Here is a 22,025-nt window from a genome sequence, read left to right as displayed (position 1 = left end):
ATTGATGACGTCATTAACAATACAGCACGTTACGTCAAAATTCGTTAAAACCAGATCGGCCCAATCGACCCAGTTGGCAGTCAACGTAAAAATTCAGATCGGCCCAAATCGGCCCTATGGCAGCCTAAGGGTTAATGTAAATATCCCGCCATGTTCCAGCCGGTTTCATTCAATCAGTTAGGTCAAAAGTATTCGTAAAACAAAGATTGCTGTCTGCATAGTAGAGTTCGTCTCAAAAGTTTCATAGCAATAAAAACCGATACAAAATAGATTCTAGTTAACTTACCCCAAAAATTTGCCAAACACCACATAACCTTAAAAAACCGCAATATTCATCTAGGAATGGTTGGCACTACCCATGAATTAATTATAGAGGGATATTTCCCTGCGCATGCCGAAAATCTACCCAAGTTCGTCATCCGATATTAGACTATGAACGCTTCTTACAAATTTTGTTACAATGTTCATTTTCATTCGTTCTTTCATTTGCTCATTCTGAATTCGTTCTCTCAAATCATCCTTACACATAATATGAAAGTGTATATTAGTTTTTTAAAAAGTAAATGTATATACATATATACATATATAAGAGACTTTACATAAAGTTCTTGTTATTGTTTCTGTCGTTTCAATTCCTATTATCTTTTATCTATTATCTTCCCCTTCGCCACGGATAACGATAGGATGGGTTGTTTTTCTTTGGGGCCAATTCTAATATTGTCCTTACCATTGTAACAGATAACGACGTTATTGTCACGTGACAAATATCAACTTAGTGTTCTCTGCATACAGTGCAAGAAAGACAACTCCTATCCTATGTTAGAAGAGAAAGGTTGTTTTGAATCAGTCGCAATGTTTTATTTGATTCACTTGTGACAATGAGACTGCATACTGCATATAGAGAGGTAAGCTTTTGAAAACAGAAAACATCTGACTAATCTGATTCATCTGTCAATGTTACAATGATTATACTTTACACGGTATGGATATCGAACGTCGGAATACAATGGCCTGAACTAGTGCAATGTGTAAATGCCTGTCTGGAAATATCTTTAAAATTTATAACATCAAACTAATATTTCAATCCATGTTTTCAACATATTTTCATAATGTGCAACTTTTCTGGTAAAATAATTTCTGAAGCTACCTCCCTTGTGATACATTTTGTACAACGTTATTGTTCAATTGTTAAAGCGTCGTGTTTTCTATCTTAATACAATTTCATCGATATTTTTGAAATTCCCCTCTCTCACACCACGGACATGAAATATTCATCGCAAGCCGAAGTGTTTTGGGGTTTTTGGGGGTTTTTTTAGCGCGAGTCCCATCCAATACATAATTCACATGTAGGACAGAACACCAATACTTCACCAGTACCGAAAATATCGGTATATTCTACTGATACAGGATATGTAATATTCAAAGTGAAACCATTCATTTTTTTCTGTTTTATTGGCAGCTTTCAATGCGATGAAAAAAGATATCAAAATAATCGAAAATAATACCATCAAAGGTTGTTAATTTTTATCTGTCTTGGAGGTGGGACGACGGGTTTGTCGACAATTCGACAATTTTATTTATTCCGTATGTATCAGCATAAAGGAGTATAATATACATACCTATTACAACATATTTCATTTTACAAGATGGCGGAGAGCAAAGCCAGATAGTTCAAAACATAATGAAGTTACAGCTCAATGAGTCATAACAATATGATGTCATCATGGAAAAAATAACCATATACAAATACGCAATGAGTATATACAAATACATCGTTCAGGAAAGTATAGGGAAACATGTTCTCTTGATATTTGTGATCAAAGATACCAAAGAAACTGTTTCTGTTATATCTTGAGCTACTTTGGTATACGTGAAGTATCTATATCGAAATGGTATTATTTGAAAACCGCACTCACAAGCATCCTGTACTTGTTAACAACAAGACAAACAATACATAAGGTTATAAAGATGACAGATATGAGCAATAGCTTAACTATTTAAGGTAATTTTCTCTTAGCCGTAGCATTAATTAAATATCTCCCAAAACTCCTTAAAGTTTTAACATTTTTGCTAGAGAACAGTTCCGTAATTTTGTAAACCGATGGTCGACGGTAAAAGTATGGATTGATATATTTAACTCTCAATTCTGAATAAGTTGGACACAACAATAAAAAATGAGTTTCATCTTCAACTTCATTATTTTCACAAAGAATACATAGCCTTTCAGACCTAGGGACACTATATTTGGTATCTACCAGTTTCAACATTCAACGAATGTGCACTCAACATATATTTAGCTAATAATTTATTTTCAAAGTCAGCGGCTTGCTGAGATAGACCTGTGTAACAAACAGGTCAACAATATGCTTATACATAATACACTTTGAAGAATTTTCTAAATTATTTCTCAATTCTTGTATAAAAAAAGTTATGTATCCGTTGTTTATATAGCAACAAAAATTATTTTTCATTGAACACATGCTGTGCCAACCATACATCAGCAAAACCCGATGAACATAAATCATGTTTCATATGAAAAAAATCCAGTTTGTCTTAGAATTCGACTTTTTGTCAGTGTCTGGTGATGTATCCTGCTGGACTTTTTTTTTATGTATTCGGCAATATGATTCGTTTATGTCGGCATCGGTTCCTCGCTATCACAAGGAGACAAACACGAACAATACCACAGCCTTCCACCAACACACACTCATCCCACATACACAGTGGAGGCCATAAGTTGTAGGACATTAGCAATACAAACTAGACCCAAATTTATCTTTACACGACATTTGTATGATTGAAGGCTTATATCACATTTTATCTTCTTCGTCTTTTCTTTCAAAATGAATAAGAAATAAAAGTTGAATATTACAAGTATTTGCTGCGGTACATACTATTCCATGGGAATCATTCGTGATTCTGTTTCGATCATCATCATCATCATCATCATCATCATCGTCGTCGTCGTCGTCATCGTCATCATCATTGTCGTCGTCGTCGTCGTCAAGGACATCTATCAGAATTTTACGGCGAACAATAAGAGAAAACAATGCGATCGACTGTGTCGTCAAGACATATGTAACATTATCAAAGAAGTAGAATATATATTGAGAATGATGTAGATATTGCAAAATTAAGCAAATTCAATAATAGACAAATGCGTCAGAGTTCTGTTGCCGATTCGCGAACAGCAGCATCACGCTCGTGCCTGATCCAGTAAAACAAATAACTACAGTTATGTATGTGTGATCATCATATTAACGTGATTAGTGTTTAATTGAATTGAATAAAACATTAATCAGCATTTCTATCTGAAGAGCAGGACGTATTCCATAGTTGATGTCTCTGAAACCAAGATTAGATAAGCTCACAAAATGGGTGGTAAAATATCTATCGACCACGTTTTCCTAATGCTAATGCGACGAATGTACTATAATAGCGACCCACTGTCAACGATGGTATACCTTCAAAATTCCAGAGCATTGCAATAACCAATTAGGAAATAGACAAATATATTTGTCCTCAGTTCCGGTACTCTCAACCAGGCCTGCGCTCCGCATTGACAGGACCGCAGTGCAGAAGGATACATTCCTCGCCATTGCATACCCCGGGGAATCGTTGGTAAATTAAGTCACATCCGGTGCTTGATTTCTTCACTAACGAGACAGACAATGGCGCCGTGTACCAAACTGTCTGCATTTGACGGGCAGCCATGTCGACAAGCCGCGAGACAACCGCAAACATTATTTTAAAGATGGCGCAAATATTTATCATAAATAACACTGGAAATATCCATACGTAATTTTTTTCAGACAAAAACGGTAAAATTTTAGTCAACGTAAGTAAACAACAATGTACTTGTAATCTTACAAACCGTATATATTTGACCTGTCAGATTGACTGCGATGGTGGTCAAGCTACCACTTTCTTCGAAATATTGTAGAGTTTTTCCCGACTGGAGGTGTATATAAGGCAGATACCTGTTTAATCCGAGAGAAAAAAATCTTTCCATTTTGAATTACTTATAATGCAAGTTCCTTTACAAAATTAATTAAATTAAACTAACAAGCAAAAAAAAAAAGGAAAGGGTTTGGAGATAATCCCTGTAATAAATATATAGCTTCCTGGTCAGCGTTTCCAAGGAAGTGGCAGACATTTTAGTTGATATCTGCTGGGGATCTGTGCCTATAAAAGCGCGCGTGCGCGTGAGACCGACTAAACTACACAAAAATAGAAATCAGTAATATAACAAATATTGAATTTATTGGGAGAATGCAACAACTTTACTTTATGCTGTCGCATGCTGTACGTCTGCTGGAACTGCGGAATATAACCGACTAAAATCCCGCACTTATCGACTACCTTTTCCTGGTTATTTTCCTTCCTGCCGTGCATTATCTGTATCAAGACTACGCTTCTCTCCGCCATTTCACTGTGGAGCTGTTAAACGCACTGCCTTTCTTTATTATATTTCATTAAACTTTTATCAATTTGTTAGAAGACGCTTGCTATTACTGACACCATATCAGTTTTACTCTGGGGATTCTGTATGCTTGCTTGCTGTTCACATCAATTAATTTTGATTGTTGTATGACAGCTCTGGGATAATTTCTATCTAAGTGCGCATGTCGGTGTGACGTGTACGCTCGTATAACAACTACGATGGCTGAACGGTGCTATTTCTTATTTTGTACTTTCTTCTTTTAGTCCCGTTATGATAATCCGTTTTGAACATCTTTTTTAGTCTACGTAATTTTCTCTTTCGCATCAACATGACGATCTGTTACGTCTTTACAAATGATCTATGTCGTTCTATTGTTTCGTACTTAAGTCTTTACGCATGATCTATGCTTTTCTATGGTTTCGTATTTCAGTCTTTACGCATGATCTATGCCATTCTATGGTTTCGTACTTCAGTCTTTACGCATGATCTATGCCATTCTATTGTTTCGTACTTCAGTCTTTACGCATGATCTACAATATGTATACCATTCTATTGTTTTGTACTTAAGTCTTTACGCATGATCTATGCCATTCTATGGTTTCGTACTTGTCTTTACGCATGATCAATGCCTTTCTATGGTTTCGTACTTCAGTCTTTACGCATGATCTATGCCATTCTATTGTTTCGTATTTCAGTCATTACGCATGATCTATGCCATTCTATGGTTTCGTATTTCAGTCTTTACGCATGATCTATGCCATTCTATTGTTTCGTACTTCAGTCTTTACGCATGATCTATGTCATTCTATTGTTTCGTACTTCAGTCTTTACGCATGATCTATGCCATTCTATTGTTTCGTACTTGTTTTTACGCATGATCTATGCCATTCTATGGTTTCGTACTTGTCTTTACGCATGATCAGGGCCTTTCTATGGTTTCGTATTGAAGTCTTTATGCATGATCTATGCCATTCTATTGTTTCGTACTTGTCTTTACGCATGATCTATGCCATTCTATTGTTTCGTACTTGTCTTTACGCATGATCTATGCCATTCTATTGTTTCGTACTTGTCTTTACGCATGATCTATGCCATTCTATTGTTTCGTACTTGTTGTTACGCATGATCTATGCCATTCTATGGTTTCGTACTTGTCGTTACGCATGATCTATGCCATTCTATGGTTTCGTACTTGTCTTCACGCATAATCTATGTCATTCTATGGTTTCGTACCGATCTTTACGCATGATCTATGTCATTCTATGGTTTCGTATTTGCGTTTACGCATGATCTATGCCATTCTATTGTTTCGTACTTGTCTTTACGCATGATCTATGCCATTCTATGGTTTCGTATTTGTCTTTACGCATGATCTATGCCATTCTATGGTTTCGTATTTGTCTTTACGCATGATCTATGCCATTCTATGGTTTCGTACTTGTCGTTACGCATGATCTATGCCATTCTATGGTTTCGTATTTGTCTTTACGCATGATCTATGCCATTCTATGGTTTCGTATTTGTCTTTACGCATGATCTATGCCATTCTATGGTTTCTTACTTGTCTTTACGCATGATCTATGCCATTCTATTGTTTCGTACTTGTCGTTACGCATGATCTATGCCATTCTATGGTTTCGTACTTGTCTTTACGCATAATCTATGTCATTCTATGGTTTCGTACCGATCTTTACGCATGATCTATGCCATTCTATTGTTTCGTATTTCAGTCTTTACGCATGATCTATACCATTCTATGGTTTCGTACTTAAGTCTTTATGTATGATCTATGTCATTCTATGGTTTCGTACTTGTCTTTACGCATGATCTATGTCATTCTATGGTTTCCTACTTGTCTTTACGTATGATCTATGCCATTCTATGGTTTCATACCGATCTTTACGCATGATCTATGTCATTCTATGGTTTCGTACTTGTCTTTACGCATGATGTATGCCATTCTATGGTTTTTGCTTGTCTTTACGCATGATCTATGCCATTCTATGGTTTCGTACTTGTCTTTACGCATGATCTATGCCATTCTTTGGTTTCGTACTTGTCTTTACGCATGATCTGTGCCATTCTATGGTTTCGTACTTAAGTCTTTACGCATGATCTGTGCTAGTCTATGGTTTCGTACTTAAAGCCGCATACTCACGAAGAAACATATATCAATGTTTACATTTTGAGCTTTTTACAGTTTTCGGACTTGATACATACCTAACAGATTATCGTGAATCAGAAACTGAAAGAAAATGTGTACTTAAGTCTTTGCGCATGATCTATGCCATTCTATGGTTTCGTACTTTCGTTTTTTCGCCATCTAAGCCATTCGTTGTTTCGAACTTCCATTTTTTTGACCCGACAAAATAAGAATGAAATATCGTCATGTTTATATCCGATATGAGACTAACAGAATGTGATATATATGCTGATTAACATATTTATGTTTGCTGTCTTAAATATATTTGATTTATATATAAAATGACATGCATTTAAGTTTATCTGTTTTACATGTAAAACTGTTTGTTATTCTAAGTGTACATGTTTTATAAATGAAGGAAAACTACGTGGTCGGACATGTGACCCCATACCTTTAAACGCCCAATCGGCTAAATTAATTCCATCCGTCAACGTATAAGGCGGACGCCATTTCCAACTGCGGTATTGGGCCACGTTGTTATTTTGTAGCAAACACGTGCATGAAAAAATAAGTTACATGCGGCATAACTTATTTAATGGTAACGGGAATTGGTCTAGGGTGAACAATAAATATAGGATATAATTCTACCATATATCATCAAATTACCAGTTCGGATGTCGTAAGCATACACGTAATCCTGTGACTCATACACATTTTAACAAAGCACATGTGTTAAATTGTTAAGATATACATGTACGTTTCACATGTGTCACTTATTAGACATGTGTATTTCTAGTATAGCTTCTCGCGAGAAACATGTGAATATCATTTACGGTTGTTAATTAGACGCAGTTAATTAATTGCTTGTAATAAAATGCTAAAAACGCAAATATTTACATGAACATTACAAACCGAAACGAAAATCCTTGATTAGTTACTGTAGATAACTTGCATTCCACAAACTTTAATTTCACGACTCGGCCGACCTTATACTTTTAATCACAATGACAGATAACACTCAAATTATGAGAAATATCCAGGGATGGTAGTCAGCAATGTAAATACATGTAAATAACACAATGTGTTAGGTAAGTAAGCAGTGGGGACGCGAGTCTCTCGTTAGCTTGCTTAGACAAGGAATCTCTCCCTTGAATACTTTTCTTATTTAAAAATCAAACGTACATAGTTCTAAAAAAATTATATATAGAATAACGACATTCTGAAAATATTGTTATTCTAGCTGAAAAATTATGAAACATGTACAACTTTTGAACAAAAATCTAGATTTGCATGGAAATTCTTGAAAAAGAATAATAAGACCACGTGTTCCATAATAGTTTTTTAGATGTTCTGCTTCAAACAGCCAGGGTCATTTAAGGACGTGCCAGGTTTTGGAGGTGTAGGAAAGCCGAAGTACCCGGAGAAAAAACACCGGCCTACGGTCAGTATCAGGCAACTGCCCCACGTAGGTTTCGAACTCGCAACCCAGAGGTGGAGGTCTAGTGATAAAGTGTCGGGACACCTTAACCACTCAGCAATCGCGGTCAAATCCGTATAAATTCACATTCTCTAAATGAGCACTAGGGTGTTGACAACGGCACCAGCCAGCAGGCGTTCCAACAGGCATTGAACACGTCTGACTTCATATCAAACAAAGGAAATAAAATATTTCTAAATAAGATCATGATGCCATAACACTTCCCCATGGTAGTATTCATCAACTTGCCGCCATCGGACATTTGTTCTAACCAATGATATATAGGCAAAACAAACTGAAAGTTACAACCTTATCAAGGCAACACGATTAAAAAATTGGTAGTCCAAAATTATTTCAATTTTCGAAACATACGTGTAGTTTGTTCTTTAGCAATATATACAGGCAATTTATCGTAGAAAGCTAGAGGAACATTTTGTGTTGTGGGAAATTTAAAATGAAATTAGCCAATTTTATAGTTTGTTGCCCGGTTCTATGTATAAAATATTTATGAAATGGAAATGATCTTTTTGATAATAACGCCATGCGTTCAGTACTAAACCTAACGAATATAATCGATATGGAAATTATTTAAGAAATTACAAAGTGTTCCATAGTGGGAATGGTGTCGGTTCGATGTTTTTTAACCCGTCAGGAAAAATAAATTGAAAATGACGCCTCTAAAAAATGATTAATTCTATGAATGTTTTAAAGGCCATAACATGTCGTCATGTCAGCTATACAATGTCGTCATGTCAGCCATATAATGTCGTCATGTTAGCCATACAATATCGTCATGTTAGCCATACAATGTCGTCATATTAGCCATAAACTGTCGTCATGTCAGCATACAATGTCGTCATGTTAGCCATACAATGTCGTCATGTCAGCCAACAATGTCGTCATGTCAGTATACAATGTCGTCATGTCAGCCATACAATGTCGTCATGTCAGCCATACAATGTCGTCATGTCATGATAACATGTCGTCATGTCAGTCATACAATGTCGTCATGTTAGCCATACAATGTCGTCATATTAGCCATACAATGTCGTCATGTCAGCCATACAATGTCGTCATGTCAGCCATGCAATGTCGTCATGTCGTCTACAATGTCGTCATGTCAGCATACAATGTCGTCATGTCAGCCATACAATGTCGTCATGTCATGATAACATGTCGTCATGTCAGTCATACAATGTAGTCATGTCAGCCATACGATGTCGTGTCAGCATACAATGTCGTCATGTCAGCCATACAATGTCGTCATGTCAGCATACATTGTCGTCATATCAGCCATACAACGTAGTCATATCAGCCATAAAATGTCATATCAGCCATACAATGTCGTCATGTCAGCCATACAATGTCGTCATGTCAGCCATACGGTGTCGTCACAGCCATACGGTGTCGTCATGCCAGTATATATTATTATACCTCAGACTTGTATCACAGCTTCTGATTAGTGAAAACCATGTCACGTGATTAAAAACATTCGTTATGTCACCCTCTCGTGAGCCCCAACTCGGAACTCTCTTCCGTAACGTCTTCAAAAGTAGTCGAATCAGAGAAGTTCCGAGTATTCTGCTTGACAACAACAATGGCTGCCGGCGGACGCTATCGTCTGCCAACAGAGGAGGAATTGGCGAAATTATTGCAAGAAAAGGATTCTAAAAACACCAAAAGGGTCATCAATGTGGCCGTGGATTCCTTTAGACATTTCCTATCTGCAACAGGTAGGCCTAGACCAAAGGATTGTGAAAACTTCGACGTCCATACATTGAAAGTTCAACTGGGAGAATTTTATGCCGGGCCCAGAAAGACGATGGGGTACCTCTTAAAAACTTTTCTTAAAAACTGTTGATAGTAATAAATAAACTTATTGATACCAAAATTAATTCACTTATGTTTTTTTCGGTATAATAAAACAATTACTGCCCTTGTTCCGAGTTGACATGAATATTTGCCCACCCTTGAGGTGTCATGTCACCCTCGGGCTACGCCCTCGGGTGACATGACACCTCTCGGGTGGTCAAATATTCATGTCAACCCGGAACAAGGGCAATAATTGTATAATGTCGTCACGTCGTCTACAATGTCGTCATGTCAGTATAACATATCATCATGTCAGCAATACCATGTTGTCATGTAACGTTTCCCCATTTCAGCATGCCATGTCGTCATGTACCGTGTCGTCATGTTAGCCATACCCTGTTGCCATGTACCATGTCGTCACGTCATCCATACCATGTTGTCATGTACCGCGTCACGTCATCAATACCATGTTGTTATGTAACATGTCGTCATGTCAGTCATATCATACGGCGTCCTTATTTCTTACCCTTGTTTTCGCCTTGCCTGTCACACAATACGGTGACATGTCGTTCATGTGTGTCACCTAATGTAACATGTATATGGTAGTCTTTCCTGTCATAAGACTCGCATATTTCAATGCAAAATATCATCAAAACAAATGATGATTTCATGCTAGGATTGCGTTCTCGTTATTTACAGTTTATACCTCATGGTTAGCTCTGTACTGTAAAAGTTTCTTTACCTGTGGAAGCCAAAGCAAAAAAATGATTATTTGTCATTGAAAACATACTCTAACAACTTATTTCATAAACTATATTTTCAATGTGTCTATTTTCACAATTTTGTTTCATCATCAAAAAAAAAAAAAAAATAGAAGCCGTCGAAGATAATTTCATAGTTTAGTTGAGATTTTTTTTTCAGGAAATTGAACACAATATCTCGACATTTCGTAGGCAATGTGACACAAGGAGATTGACGAACCGTCCTCTGATAGATTTAAGTATACAGTATTCATTTCTATAGCTTGAAGAGTTAATTTGTGTGGCGAATTGGTGAATATTTGAAATACAGCAGATTACGTAAACTATAATATATATGTGCCAAAATCAACTACCAACACAGAATTGCGAGAGATGCAGGATGATGAAGAAAATCACTGTATATTGGCCTCTGACCGTAAAATATTACAGTCTTCAAAAATGGCAGACGCCGAAATCGAATTTTTTGCTTATTTTGATACTTTAAGATGCCTACAGCGATATTTCTGTGCCATACCAAAACGATTTTAATATATCGTGTCTAAATAACATCACGGAGTATCACGAAAACAATCAATGCACGAGGCGCTGGAAACATATCTTTTAGGAGACCGTAATCACAAACGCATTGTCGAACCTGGCGGACCGTAATATGTCTTCCTTCAAACATGTTTTAATACATATAACGATCAGTAGCCAATACACCGTAGACAATGAGAAAGTTGTATGGTCCAATTCTCCTCTTGATCCTCAATGAGCTAAATAAAAGTCTTTATTTTGTTCATATTTTCGCTGGTTTTATCGAATTTGAGCCAGAATTACGTTGGTTTTCTTTTGACGACGTGTTTATCATTTGTTTTAGAACACTACTCCCCACCAGCTATCTCTCATTCATTCCATCTATGTTTTTAAACATTTTCTTTATCAGTTAATTTCAATTTACAGTAATTGTTTAAACCATTGTTTTAAAATGTGAATATACAAAATGGAACAAAAGTATGTAAATTAAACGGATATATAACAAAAATTAAATGTCATTATCACGCTAACACTTGCATGCTCGTCGATGACACTTAAGTCGCAATATGCATTTCAACAGTCGTAATTATCTGTAATGTTAATTAAGGAGAGAGGGAGAGATAAAATATATCTCATTTTCCCCGTTAGATACCACGATATCTATAAAACGAGCTTAACAGAATACCACAGGTAATCATTAGTGCAATCTAATTAAAATTAGACTTGTAATTACCACTCCTTTACGATACACTGCAGTACATTGTAACGCGGTGTATCGTTGAGTATCGTAGAGGAATGGATATTACAAGTCTAATTTTAATTCGATTGATCATTAGTGCTTAGTTAACAATAAATCTTGTCATACAGGTGAACTATTTGGTGAATGTCGAAGGAAACAATTATATACAATATCAATTTTGTAAACTCCATTAAGAAATTGCTGATGTTGGGAGCATTTTGGCTTTCACTGTCTTGTAATCTTTGTAATGACATCTTTTAATAACAAAATGGTTCCGCGCTGTGATTTCTTTTTTTTTTATATATACAAAATTCATCTGGTTATGCATTAAATATGATACAAAATCACATATCATTTATGATGTTTATTGAATGCCGCATATATAGAAAACAATATTAGTGGAGAAAGGCATTGCTGTTTATTTATATAGTTTATACATATCAATAAGATGATCTTCCGATCCATTTTGAGTTTCCTCTGTCACCCTCAATTTATCAACACTCGAGGCCCTTAGTATGACTGACGAGTTTTAGAACAACAGTATGGTGCAACGTAATTAACGTACAGTACTTAAAAGTGCCAATCCTTATATCTTGTGTGTTTAACCACACTTAATGAGTCAGTAACAAACACAGGTTATGCTAAAACACGAACAAATTTTCCATCTTAAATAATTTCGTCCTTATAGGACTCGTCAGAAATACTAGGGACAAAATTGTGGAAATCAAAATATAGACATAAAATTCAGTCTATTTATAGAGGAAACTCCTAAAGTTTTTTCTTCAATTCAATTAAGCGAATACGATGAACACTCAAAGTGATGGTAACAACAATTATTCCTTTAAGTATTTTCACATTAGCCCACCCAAAAAGATAGTGATAGAATCGAAACTTAGTAATAGGCGGAGTCATGGAAGCAAAACAATGAAAATACAAAAGACAAATCAAGACAAGCAAAATTGGTCAAAACATTTGTTCAATACTTCAATGGTTTATTCAAATTGAAGCCTTACGGCTCATAAGTATGTACATGGAAACGTCAATTTCAACAACATATATACAATATGTAAGTTAGGGGGAAACAATAGGCGTAACTGGTGATAGGAATATACATGTAGATACATTCATTTCAACAACATATATACAATATGTAAGTTAGGAGATGGACAAAACAATATGTATAACTGGCGATAAACACATACAAATTTGATATTGATCTATGATATACCAAAGGTTGGAATCTCAACTTTATTGACCAGCTTGATTACAAATACGTTCCAAGATTACACAGCTCTTTTTATTACGTACAAAAAGCAATTGGATAAGTTGGAATGAAGAGGGCGGTTCCAATAATATTTTCAATGAGCCTTTTACGAATCAAAATATAATGGGTTAATAAGAAAAAAATGGATCTCGTCCTCTACTTGGTTTTGGTTACATTAACGACATTTTTGCTCTGTGTCACATTACCAAGAATAGACTCACTCCCTTCTTAAAACTTGTTTCTAATTTAACTGACAAGATGTACTTCCAAGCTGAGAGCTCTGTTTGCTTTATACAGAAAACAATGACACCAATGTTTGGCAAAATATTTGGGCTCACCTCTGTGGGTCGCCTTAATATTATTTATTAAAATTAACATAAAAACTTATCAATACATCTATGAAAAGCAAAGGTGAGAGGCAAAAATACGCCAAGATTACCAATATGTTGTATTGGTAATCCGCCACCCGGACATATGCTATTCGCCCTTGTGATATTACGGTACCGGTCTAAATCTATATAAAGCTTATGCATTAAAGTCGTAATTTCGAAGTAAGTTTACAGTACGATTCAGGAATAGACCTTGTTAGGTAAAATTGCAATGTAAAGCTCTCTACAATGACTTTATATAAATAACATTTAGACGACCTTTCAATAGATTCATTTCTTCCTTGAATAAGAATATCTATCAAACTCAGCTTAAAGCAGAGTTAAAATACTCTTTCTTTATCAACATAATGAGTTAACCACACAATACAAAAAAAGAAGACAACAACAATTTATTAACTGGACAAAGCCAATTACAATTTCTATGATTAAATTATCCATGTCTTTATAAACTGACTATAAAACAATATTGTCACATTATTCAATTTCAACCAATATTCGACATTTTCTAATGATATGTAACGTCAAACGTCCTAATTCCGAATGTATCATAAAATATGGTAAATATGTATGGGGGTGTGCTTTAATTTCATAAATCATAAGAGTTACAATTGAACTCTGATCAAACCAACAAAATTACGTCGTTCGTTGTGTTAGGTGCTGACATGTTACAGTAGGAAATATTAGTCACCTTTACAAAACTTTGTATAGGTTGTGACTTTGCCTGCCTTACAAAATTTGGATTGGTTGTGACTTGCCCAGCCTTACAAAATTTGTATGGGTTTGTGACTTGGTCATCCTTACAAAACTTGATGGGGGTTGTGACTTAACCAGCCTTACAAAACTGTGTATGGGTTGTGATTTGGCCATCCATACAAAACATGACATGGGTTGTGACTTGATCAGCCTTATAAAACTTGATGGGGGTTGTGAGTTGGCCAGCATGACAAAACTTGGTATGGGTTGTAACTTGACCAGTCTAAACACACTTAATCACACAAATACCACACAAAATATGTTGTAATGTTACAAGTAAATTGCCCAAACGTCAGCACCCGTATTCCAATTTAGTCCAAAGTACCATTAGCGGTATATTCGCCATTTGTCATGAGTTTAAAATGCAATAAATACGTTATACAATAATATAATGACATTATTTGAATTGCATAATCGACTTTATAGAATCACTTAACAATGTTTTTTTTTTTTTAAATCATAATTATCAGTACATGAAAAACGTCCTTTGGGAATCTTTTTCGAAATTCATAGATACTCATATGTTACATCATGTGAACATTGCATAATTTAATATGTACAATACATTTATTTGAGAAAACGATTCGCAATTTATCTGCATCTTGTCTTGTACTTTCTAGCAAGAGACATGCATTATATTTTTCGTTTTATTGTTTTCTCTTAAATAAGATATTAGTACCTGTGGGATAATGTTAATGTTTCATTTTCTATAAAGTTAGATTTAAATATTACGATTATTTTATTAAAAGTTCAAATTATGAACTGCTGCTTTCATCTATCCATCAAGTCACGTGTTAAGGTTTCTGTCGATATTTGACTTCTATATTACTTGTTTTAAATGTCAAGGAAAGATTTGTCTCCATTATTAAAGATACGCTTCAACTCATTCATTTGCTCATTACCTATCATTAATGTGACTTTTACCTTCTTTTGACAATAGCTTTCATTTTTTTATATTTATTATCATTTTGAATCATTAAATTACAATTTCATTCAGAGATTAGACATATACAAATCACTGATGAAGCTACTCCAACCTACACCTGTTGTCTTGATAGTTGTATTTTACAAAGGTATCGCAATTCGACGAGGAAACACCATTGCAAACCTGTCACCTCGACCAGTGTTAGCTGTGGGTAATCAATCACCTGGCAAAACGGCTGTTTTACGCAACATTGACTTCTCTTTTGCCCTTACAGGTGCGTGCGCATCCTAACCCTGTCGACGATGACTGTGTTCTGTGCTATAGAGTACCGAGAAATACACCTGAAGCGCTGGCCTATAAACTGCCCGACCGGCATGATTAATATGTGACATTTCATAGTTTTGCCCTGCCATATATTTTCTCATATTTTCTTTCGTAATATCATTATACACACATATGCCGAAGGTTAAATTTGTCAATAATATATTACATGAATATTTTGAAGATTAATTGTCATCATTAATCATTCAATCACGGGATTATGTGACTTAATACATAAACATATCATTGGCAGCAGCATTCACTATATTCCTAGACACAGAAACGCGTGGCATTTGAGAACTAACAAAGGCTTTTTACACATCAAAAATTGAAGACTCCTTCCAGGATACGTTCCATACGCTGCCAAATCTATATCTGTCTGACACATTGTCAGATGATGTGATTCTAAAATATGAAACAAATTCAATAACTGGATAGTTGTATTGGACTTGATGCAAATGTAAAAAGGGAGAAAAACATGACAACATGCAATGCTTCCAGGGACGCTAGGATTCAATAGAGCCGTTTACCACTGTACCATCTTTCGCCCGACACAAAATTAACAGACGTCATACCTACACACGTTTTTGTGCTGATTTGAATTAATCTTGTCGTATGAACCGGATCCGTTAAGGTATATTAACGTTAAATTGGTGCTGTTGTTTAATTAATTGTTTTTCGAAGGGAAAGATAGGGACGTATTATCTATGTAACAAATTCTTCGCTGTGGACACATTTTTATATCTACATACTACGTTTTTCCTACACACAACGACAACGTGGGCCGCCCTTCGTTGTGTGTTACAGTCCCACCAACGTGTCGCGTGACGATTAGGAATAGGGGCGGCGACGTTAAAAGAACATTCGTCCCTGTAAAGTTTACATTGTTTTAAAGTTGGATTACGTTACAGAAACGGTGTGATATTGACAGAAAATATCGACTTTTCATTATTATTGGATTGTGTGACATGTGTCTAGAGTAGCAGTTTGGAGTTAATTGTTGTATGCGCAGTAGGGGTTTGTGTAAATTACACAGATATACCACACTATGTGGAACGTCGGCCGGCATCTTGTCGACCTCGGATTGATTCTCGTCTTTCTGGGACTCGTACAACACAGTTCGGCTGCGGAACGTAAGTATTCTTTAAAGCTCTCATGATATGAAATTTTAATCGTTCAAACTATAATGGAGAAAAATAGCATCACATGCATATTATATGATTTTATACATCATTATATAACACTTAAATATGGTCGGTGAATGTTTCCAAAAAGTTGTTGGAAGGAACAGTGAATGGTACGCTTTTGTAATTTCCATGAATGCGTATGGAAACAAATGGATAAGTTAAGAAGTAAGAAAGCTGCAGCAAGCTGCGTTTGGTACCAGCACACGAGGAAACAATCGCCTGCTGTGGAATCACATTGTGTAATTAAAATGACACGGGTCTGGTGGCGATGAGCAAGTCAATAGTCTTCTTAAGGGAAAGTCGTCTCTGTGGTTAGTGTTGGTGAAAGTGGGAAAACTTGAAATTCAACAAACATTTTATCTTTGTATTGGGAATTACAGCTACAACAGTAGCGTGTTGTTTGGCTATTTCAGATAACACTGAGAAAGAGCTAGCCGTTAGAAATGACACCAGGAATGTTTTACTACTGTGTATCCATGCAAACATCGTGCTACAATTTTATTGGCACATGACTTAAGGATTAGCGAAACTACTATGTAATTGTCGATTAGAACACAATTTATTAAGTTTTCTATATTTTGCCAAATAGAACACACCAATGTATCACATATGTATTCATTAAGTCTTAATCAGGTAGACTTGGGATGACCTCATGCTGAGGTCACTATCTTGCCTACAGTACAACAGTGTTGACAACTGTATTGCTAATGGAATGTACGAGGTTATATTATAATATTTTATGTGTCTCGTTATCCAAGTAGTTTAAAATATTAGATCTCCTTTCAGAGTAAGATATTAATGTTAAATCTCCTTATTCTGGTTATATATATTTCAATATTTATAAACAAAATATAAAGGAATGTCGAATTTTATGACTTCTTGAAATATATTGAAAGAATATTGAAATAAAGTATTTTTCCGGATTTAGAAGATAAAAGATACAACATAGCCGATATCAATATATTTTGTTGGTGCCATCTATGGGGGTTGGTTCATGCTTACAGAGTATGCTGCGTGGGAAGTGTAAGGTCTCGTGCACTGCTCATCATGACGTCATCTGTTTGATCGAGTAAATTCCACCAATGATTAAGTACTGTTAAAATACGATCTGTCAACAATTAGAATCGGTTAGGACCTAATAATGGTAAAAAAAAAGCTTACAAAAAGAAACACTTCCAACTCACAATAGAAATCGCGTATTACAAACCAACAAGTCTCGAGTCTATTTGATGTTGAAAAATAATTTCAATCATAGAATTTCTGACAGTAAAAGGTTGATCACAGGAAAAATCTTCATTTCATAAAACGCTACTTTGTATGATATACGCATGTACAATGCGCAAACGCGAGAGTATATTTTCCTCTCGGCGATTCGCTCTATTTTAACACATGTACCCACATTAGGATGCCATTCCCACATTTTGTTTATTGTTTCAGACCACTGGTTTTTCCTACTCCTTTGTAATAAGTTTGCTATAAACAGTTTTAAATCGTTAGGCAGTTTTATATCGCTGTATGAAGTGTAGGTCTAAGCGCTGTGTTTGCAGCCATATCAGCATCCTTAATTCCAGAAATTCTATTGCTTGATTTGGTATCTAATATTTTACATTTTACGAGAAGTCACTGGGGCGTCAACTGATGACATTTACAGACTGTTGTTCAGGACGACATATAATTTCTTCAGAGTACATTGAAACAACTCTTGCAGAAGACCCTAACTACGTTCTTTGTTTTGTTCTATGATTAACATATTTGGTACAGAATATTCTTTTAGCAGTCTCCTGTTGTATATCAAACAGGAAATTGTATTACATAATTAAATAGATCAGGCTTCATAGCTTTTAATCAATATCGCTAATTGTGTACATGGAGTAATTTGTTTGTTTTATAAATTGTGTCACAATTATATGTATATGTAACTATATTGAAATTAATGGTTTTCTATTTCTGAATTAATCATGACGTGTATTGATCTAACTGTTGGATATGTTATATGTATGATGCCCCAAGCGCTATCCTATTTCGAATAAATTAATACCATGTTACAGAAAAACATATTTTACATATTCCCGACGCCAGACGATATACATGATGTTACTTACCTATTTTACTGTGTAATACTTATGCATTTCATAGAAATAAACAAGATTAACGCTTGACACCTTTAACTGCCTGTGATAAATTAATGCATTTTTATCAGTGTATACAAAGGAGACAAATAGTTTGGGGTTTTTTTGTAGTTTTTATTTGACAACCATGTAGGAATGTGTTTGTTAATTGACCTTTACGTTGAGAGCAGCTACAACGATAAAATTAATATTGTTGATTAATATTCCTGAAACGTATTCCCATATAAAATATTATCTGAACGGTCTTCAGAACAAACTAGGAACATCGTAATAAGTCTGTGTACATACTGACAACGCCGGCAGTAAACGAGAGGGGCCCTGAAACAGTATGCGGTGATCGACGTTTCTTGTTTTAGACTGTCAAATCCAAACCGCCGTCGGCCATTTAAACCGTCTGGCTTGGGCTACCGTCCATAGCCAACCTAAGAGCAATATATCAATTTAGCGCTCGTTAAGCCTCTCCGTAGTTTCTTTGAGATTTAAGAAATGACGGATGCTCTAAGAGGTAATAAGTAAACAATGTCAAAGATCAAACTCGGTGTATGATAGGGAATTATTTATCTGTTCTGTTTGTAACTTTGTGACGTCATACATTCGTGGGAGCTCCTTATTATCATTCACCTATTTTTCTAGATTTTTTTTTTTATCATTTGTGTAATTTATCAAGATGACATTTTGTATGTGGTCTTTTTATGAATTATTTTCATTTCCGTCTGTGGTTCGTATTTAGAACGCTTAACGTTTAATCAAATTGACCAAAGAATGATTTATTAAGACATGTGATCTGTATTCATATCTGACGTTTTAAAATAAATGTTAAAGACTAAACAACATAAATCATAATTTGATTTTTCAGTTCTGCGCTGCTTTGGGTGATCTGTCATTTTATATTGATAATTCTATTTCTTCGAAACATACCTTATTAAAGAATTCCTACTTAAAGGTCATATTCAGCTGTGTGTCAAATCCTAAAACTGGTCCAAATGAGGAAAGGGGATACTTTTTTAGGATTGTCTTGTTTACAAACACGTTCCAATAGTTTCTAAACCGATTTGAGACGGCTGATTTGCTGTGATATAGCGGTGGATTAATCCTATTTAATAACTGAGAAAGTTTATATATTTAACTGTATATCAGTGATGGAATTTAGGACGTTCTATGCTAATTATCGTGTTTATTTTGGAATTATCGTGTTTAGTTTGGAATCGATATCTCAAGTATCCAGTTCTATTTCTATGTGTAACTATCATTATTGAATTACTTGTATTTATTTATAACATATTGACATTGCTTCATTTGTAAAAAAAAGAATATGATTCATAGTTTGTCGACATTTATTCAACTTTTTAGTTAGGTTTATATTATTCAAATAAAATTACTCTGTATAACTCAATAAAAGATTATGTATTCTGCAAAATAACTCTTGAAAGCATATTAAATTTCGTATTCGTCAGTATGATTTTATAAAACAAAAACAGAAGAAAAGAATTTTGTACAAGGTCATCCACCTGCTTGCAATACGTGCCTTCCAATATGACAAAGAATAGATGATGGATATATAAACCTCTCAAACTCTACATAAATCATCTTCATGTCATTATTATGTGTATTATATGTACCTTAGCATCCCAGAATAAAGCATTTTATTTATTTCTAGTTGATGTATCGCGCCTTTGAATCACTGCTATTTCCATATACAGCTTGGTCATACAATGGTAGCAAATGGCCTTATATATGTACGATTTAGGTGGTAAATCGGTAAACAATCAATTATATCTGCAAATTTTATAGCAGTAGACGGTATTTAGGGAATGTCAATGCATAAACATGACAGTTCTTCGAGTTCAAAATCAATTAAACTAGGGCAAAACAAAAGAAATGCATAATTCATGCATTTTCCTTTGAAATATAAACATGGAGCTCTGACAAAATAATGAAAATAATAATTAAAGTAGGTTTTCATATAGGTAAGTGCACCTCTTCTACTGCGACGGTTTTGTTATATGATCAAAACCAAATAAGGTCATAAAAGTATAAACTGAAGTAGCTACAACGAAACCATAAGACTACAGGTATCATTATACAGAAATTTTAATATTACTATTTTACAATGATATCATGATTACTAATCTATGTCTAGTATATCATTTGTGCGGGCACCGACTCTCCGCTTGCGTAATTGTAGCGCGCACCAACGGTAGCAATAAATGCATAAGATAACACCACACCCCAGTCTTAGCCGGAAATTCACGAGTGGTCTCCGAGTGACTGTAGTGGTCAGGTGGACTCGGCAATTATTGAAAGTGCGATCTTTCGTTTTCAGCCCTAGTGTTATCATTTCGTTAGACAGATTTATTTTACAATATTCAACGAAACAAACGAAACCGTGAGGATATACAGCATGGAGTAATCAGATTCCATCAAATATCAACGTTGCTTCCAAATACATATCTATTTAAATGAAAGTTTGATCAAAAAGCATTTTTATATCTTTCGACACATAACTACATGTACGACATTTCGTTTATCTATATCAGAATGATAAGTATTATACATTAGGAAAGTAAGTAAATTGGTTTAAAATATTGTTTTTATTGTCTTATTAAACTTTATGGAGCAAACATTGAAAGAATAAAATTTATAAATAGCAAAATTTTCTTAGGATCAGCAGTCTTGATACTAATGTCTGCTTTTTACGAAATACATGTAAATCAAAATACCGAATTATAGCGAATTTCGGATATAAAGAACTTTATTCTCTGGACACATGTAAGTTTGTTCAAAACCAGTTTTACTGTACGACATGTGGAAGGACTACAATAAGAAGTGGAAATATAGGATTTGTAACTTCTTAAATCAAAACATGGCCAAATACCAGTACGAATGGTTCATTTGATCTCAGCGACATTCTCACTTAGATATGTGCGAATGCCATCATGACAAATTCAATTTAAATTCAATATGGAATACTTGTATAACTCATTATTTCATGCAAAGTGTTATTGATGTTAACGTCTCGTTTTAACTTGGTTATTTCCACAATTCTAATGTTTTCATGCATAAAACCATAATGTAAGCAATCATTTATTGATGTTAGGATGAAGCTATAATTCAATTTCTGTCGATGTAGTAATTGTGCAAAGAATGGTGATATTTGGGATGCAT

The 22,025-nt window shown here is 34.9% G+C and overlaps 1 protein-coding gene across 1 annotated transcript in view; it reads left to right on the top strand.

The window, feature by feature from the left end:
- Nucleotides 1-16,227: 16,227 nt before the first annotated feature.
- LOC117334232 (scavenger receptor cysteine-rich type 1 protein M160-like) overlaps nt 16,228-22,025 on the top strand; it is a 58,839-nt gene continuing 53,041 nt past the window's right edge. Inside the window, exon 1 of the mRNA XM_033893727.1 lies at nt 16,228-16,677. Within this exon, the coding sequence (XP_033749618.1) occupies nt 16,593-16,677 (85 nt within the window). The 5' untranslated portion in view covers nt 16,228-16,592. The remainder of the gene's footprint in view (nt 16,678-22,025) is intronic.

Source organism: Pecten maximus, chromosome 9 (genome assembly GCF_902652985.1).
Source record: "Pecten maximus chromosome 9, xPecMax1.1, whole genome shotgun sequence".
Classification (NCBI taxonomy): Eukaryota; Metazoa; Mollusca; class Bivalvia; order Pectinida; family Pectinidae; genus Pecten; species Pecten maximus.
The sequence above is the reverse complement of the archived record's forward strand: the minus strand, read 5'-3'. Positions and strand labels throughout refer to the sequence as shown.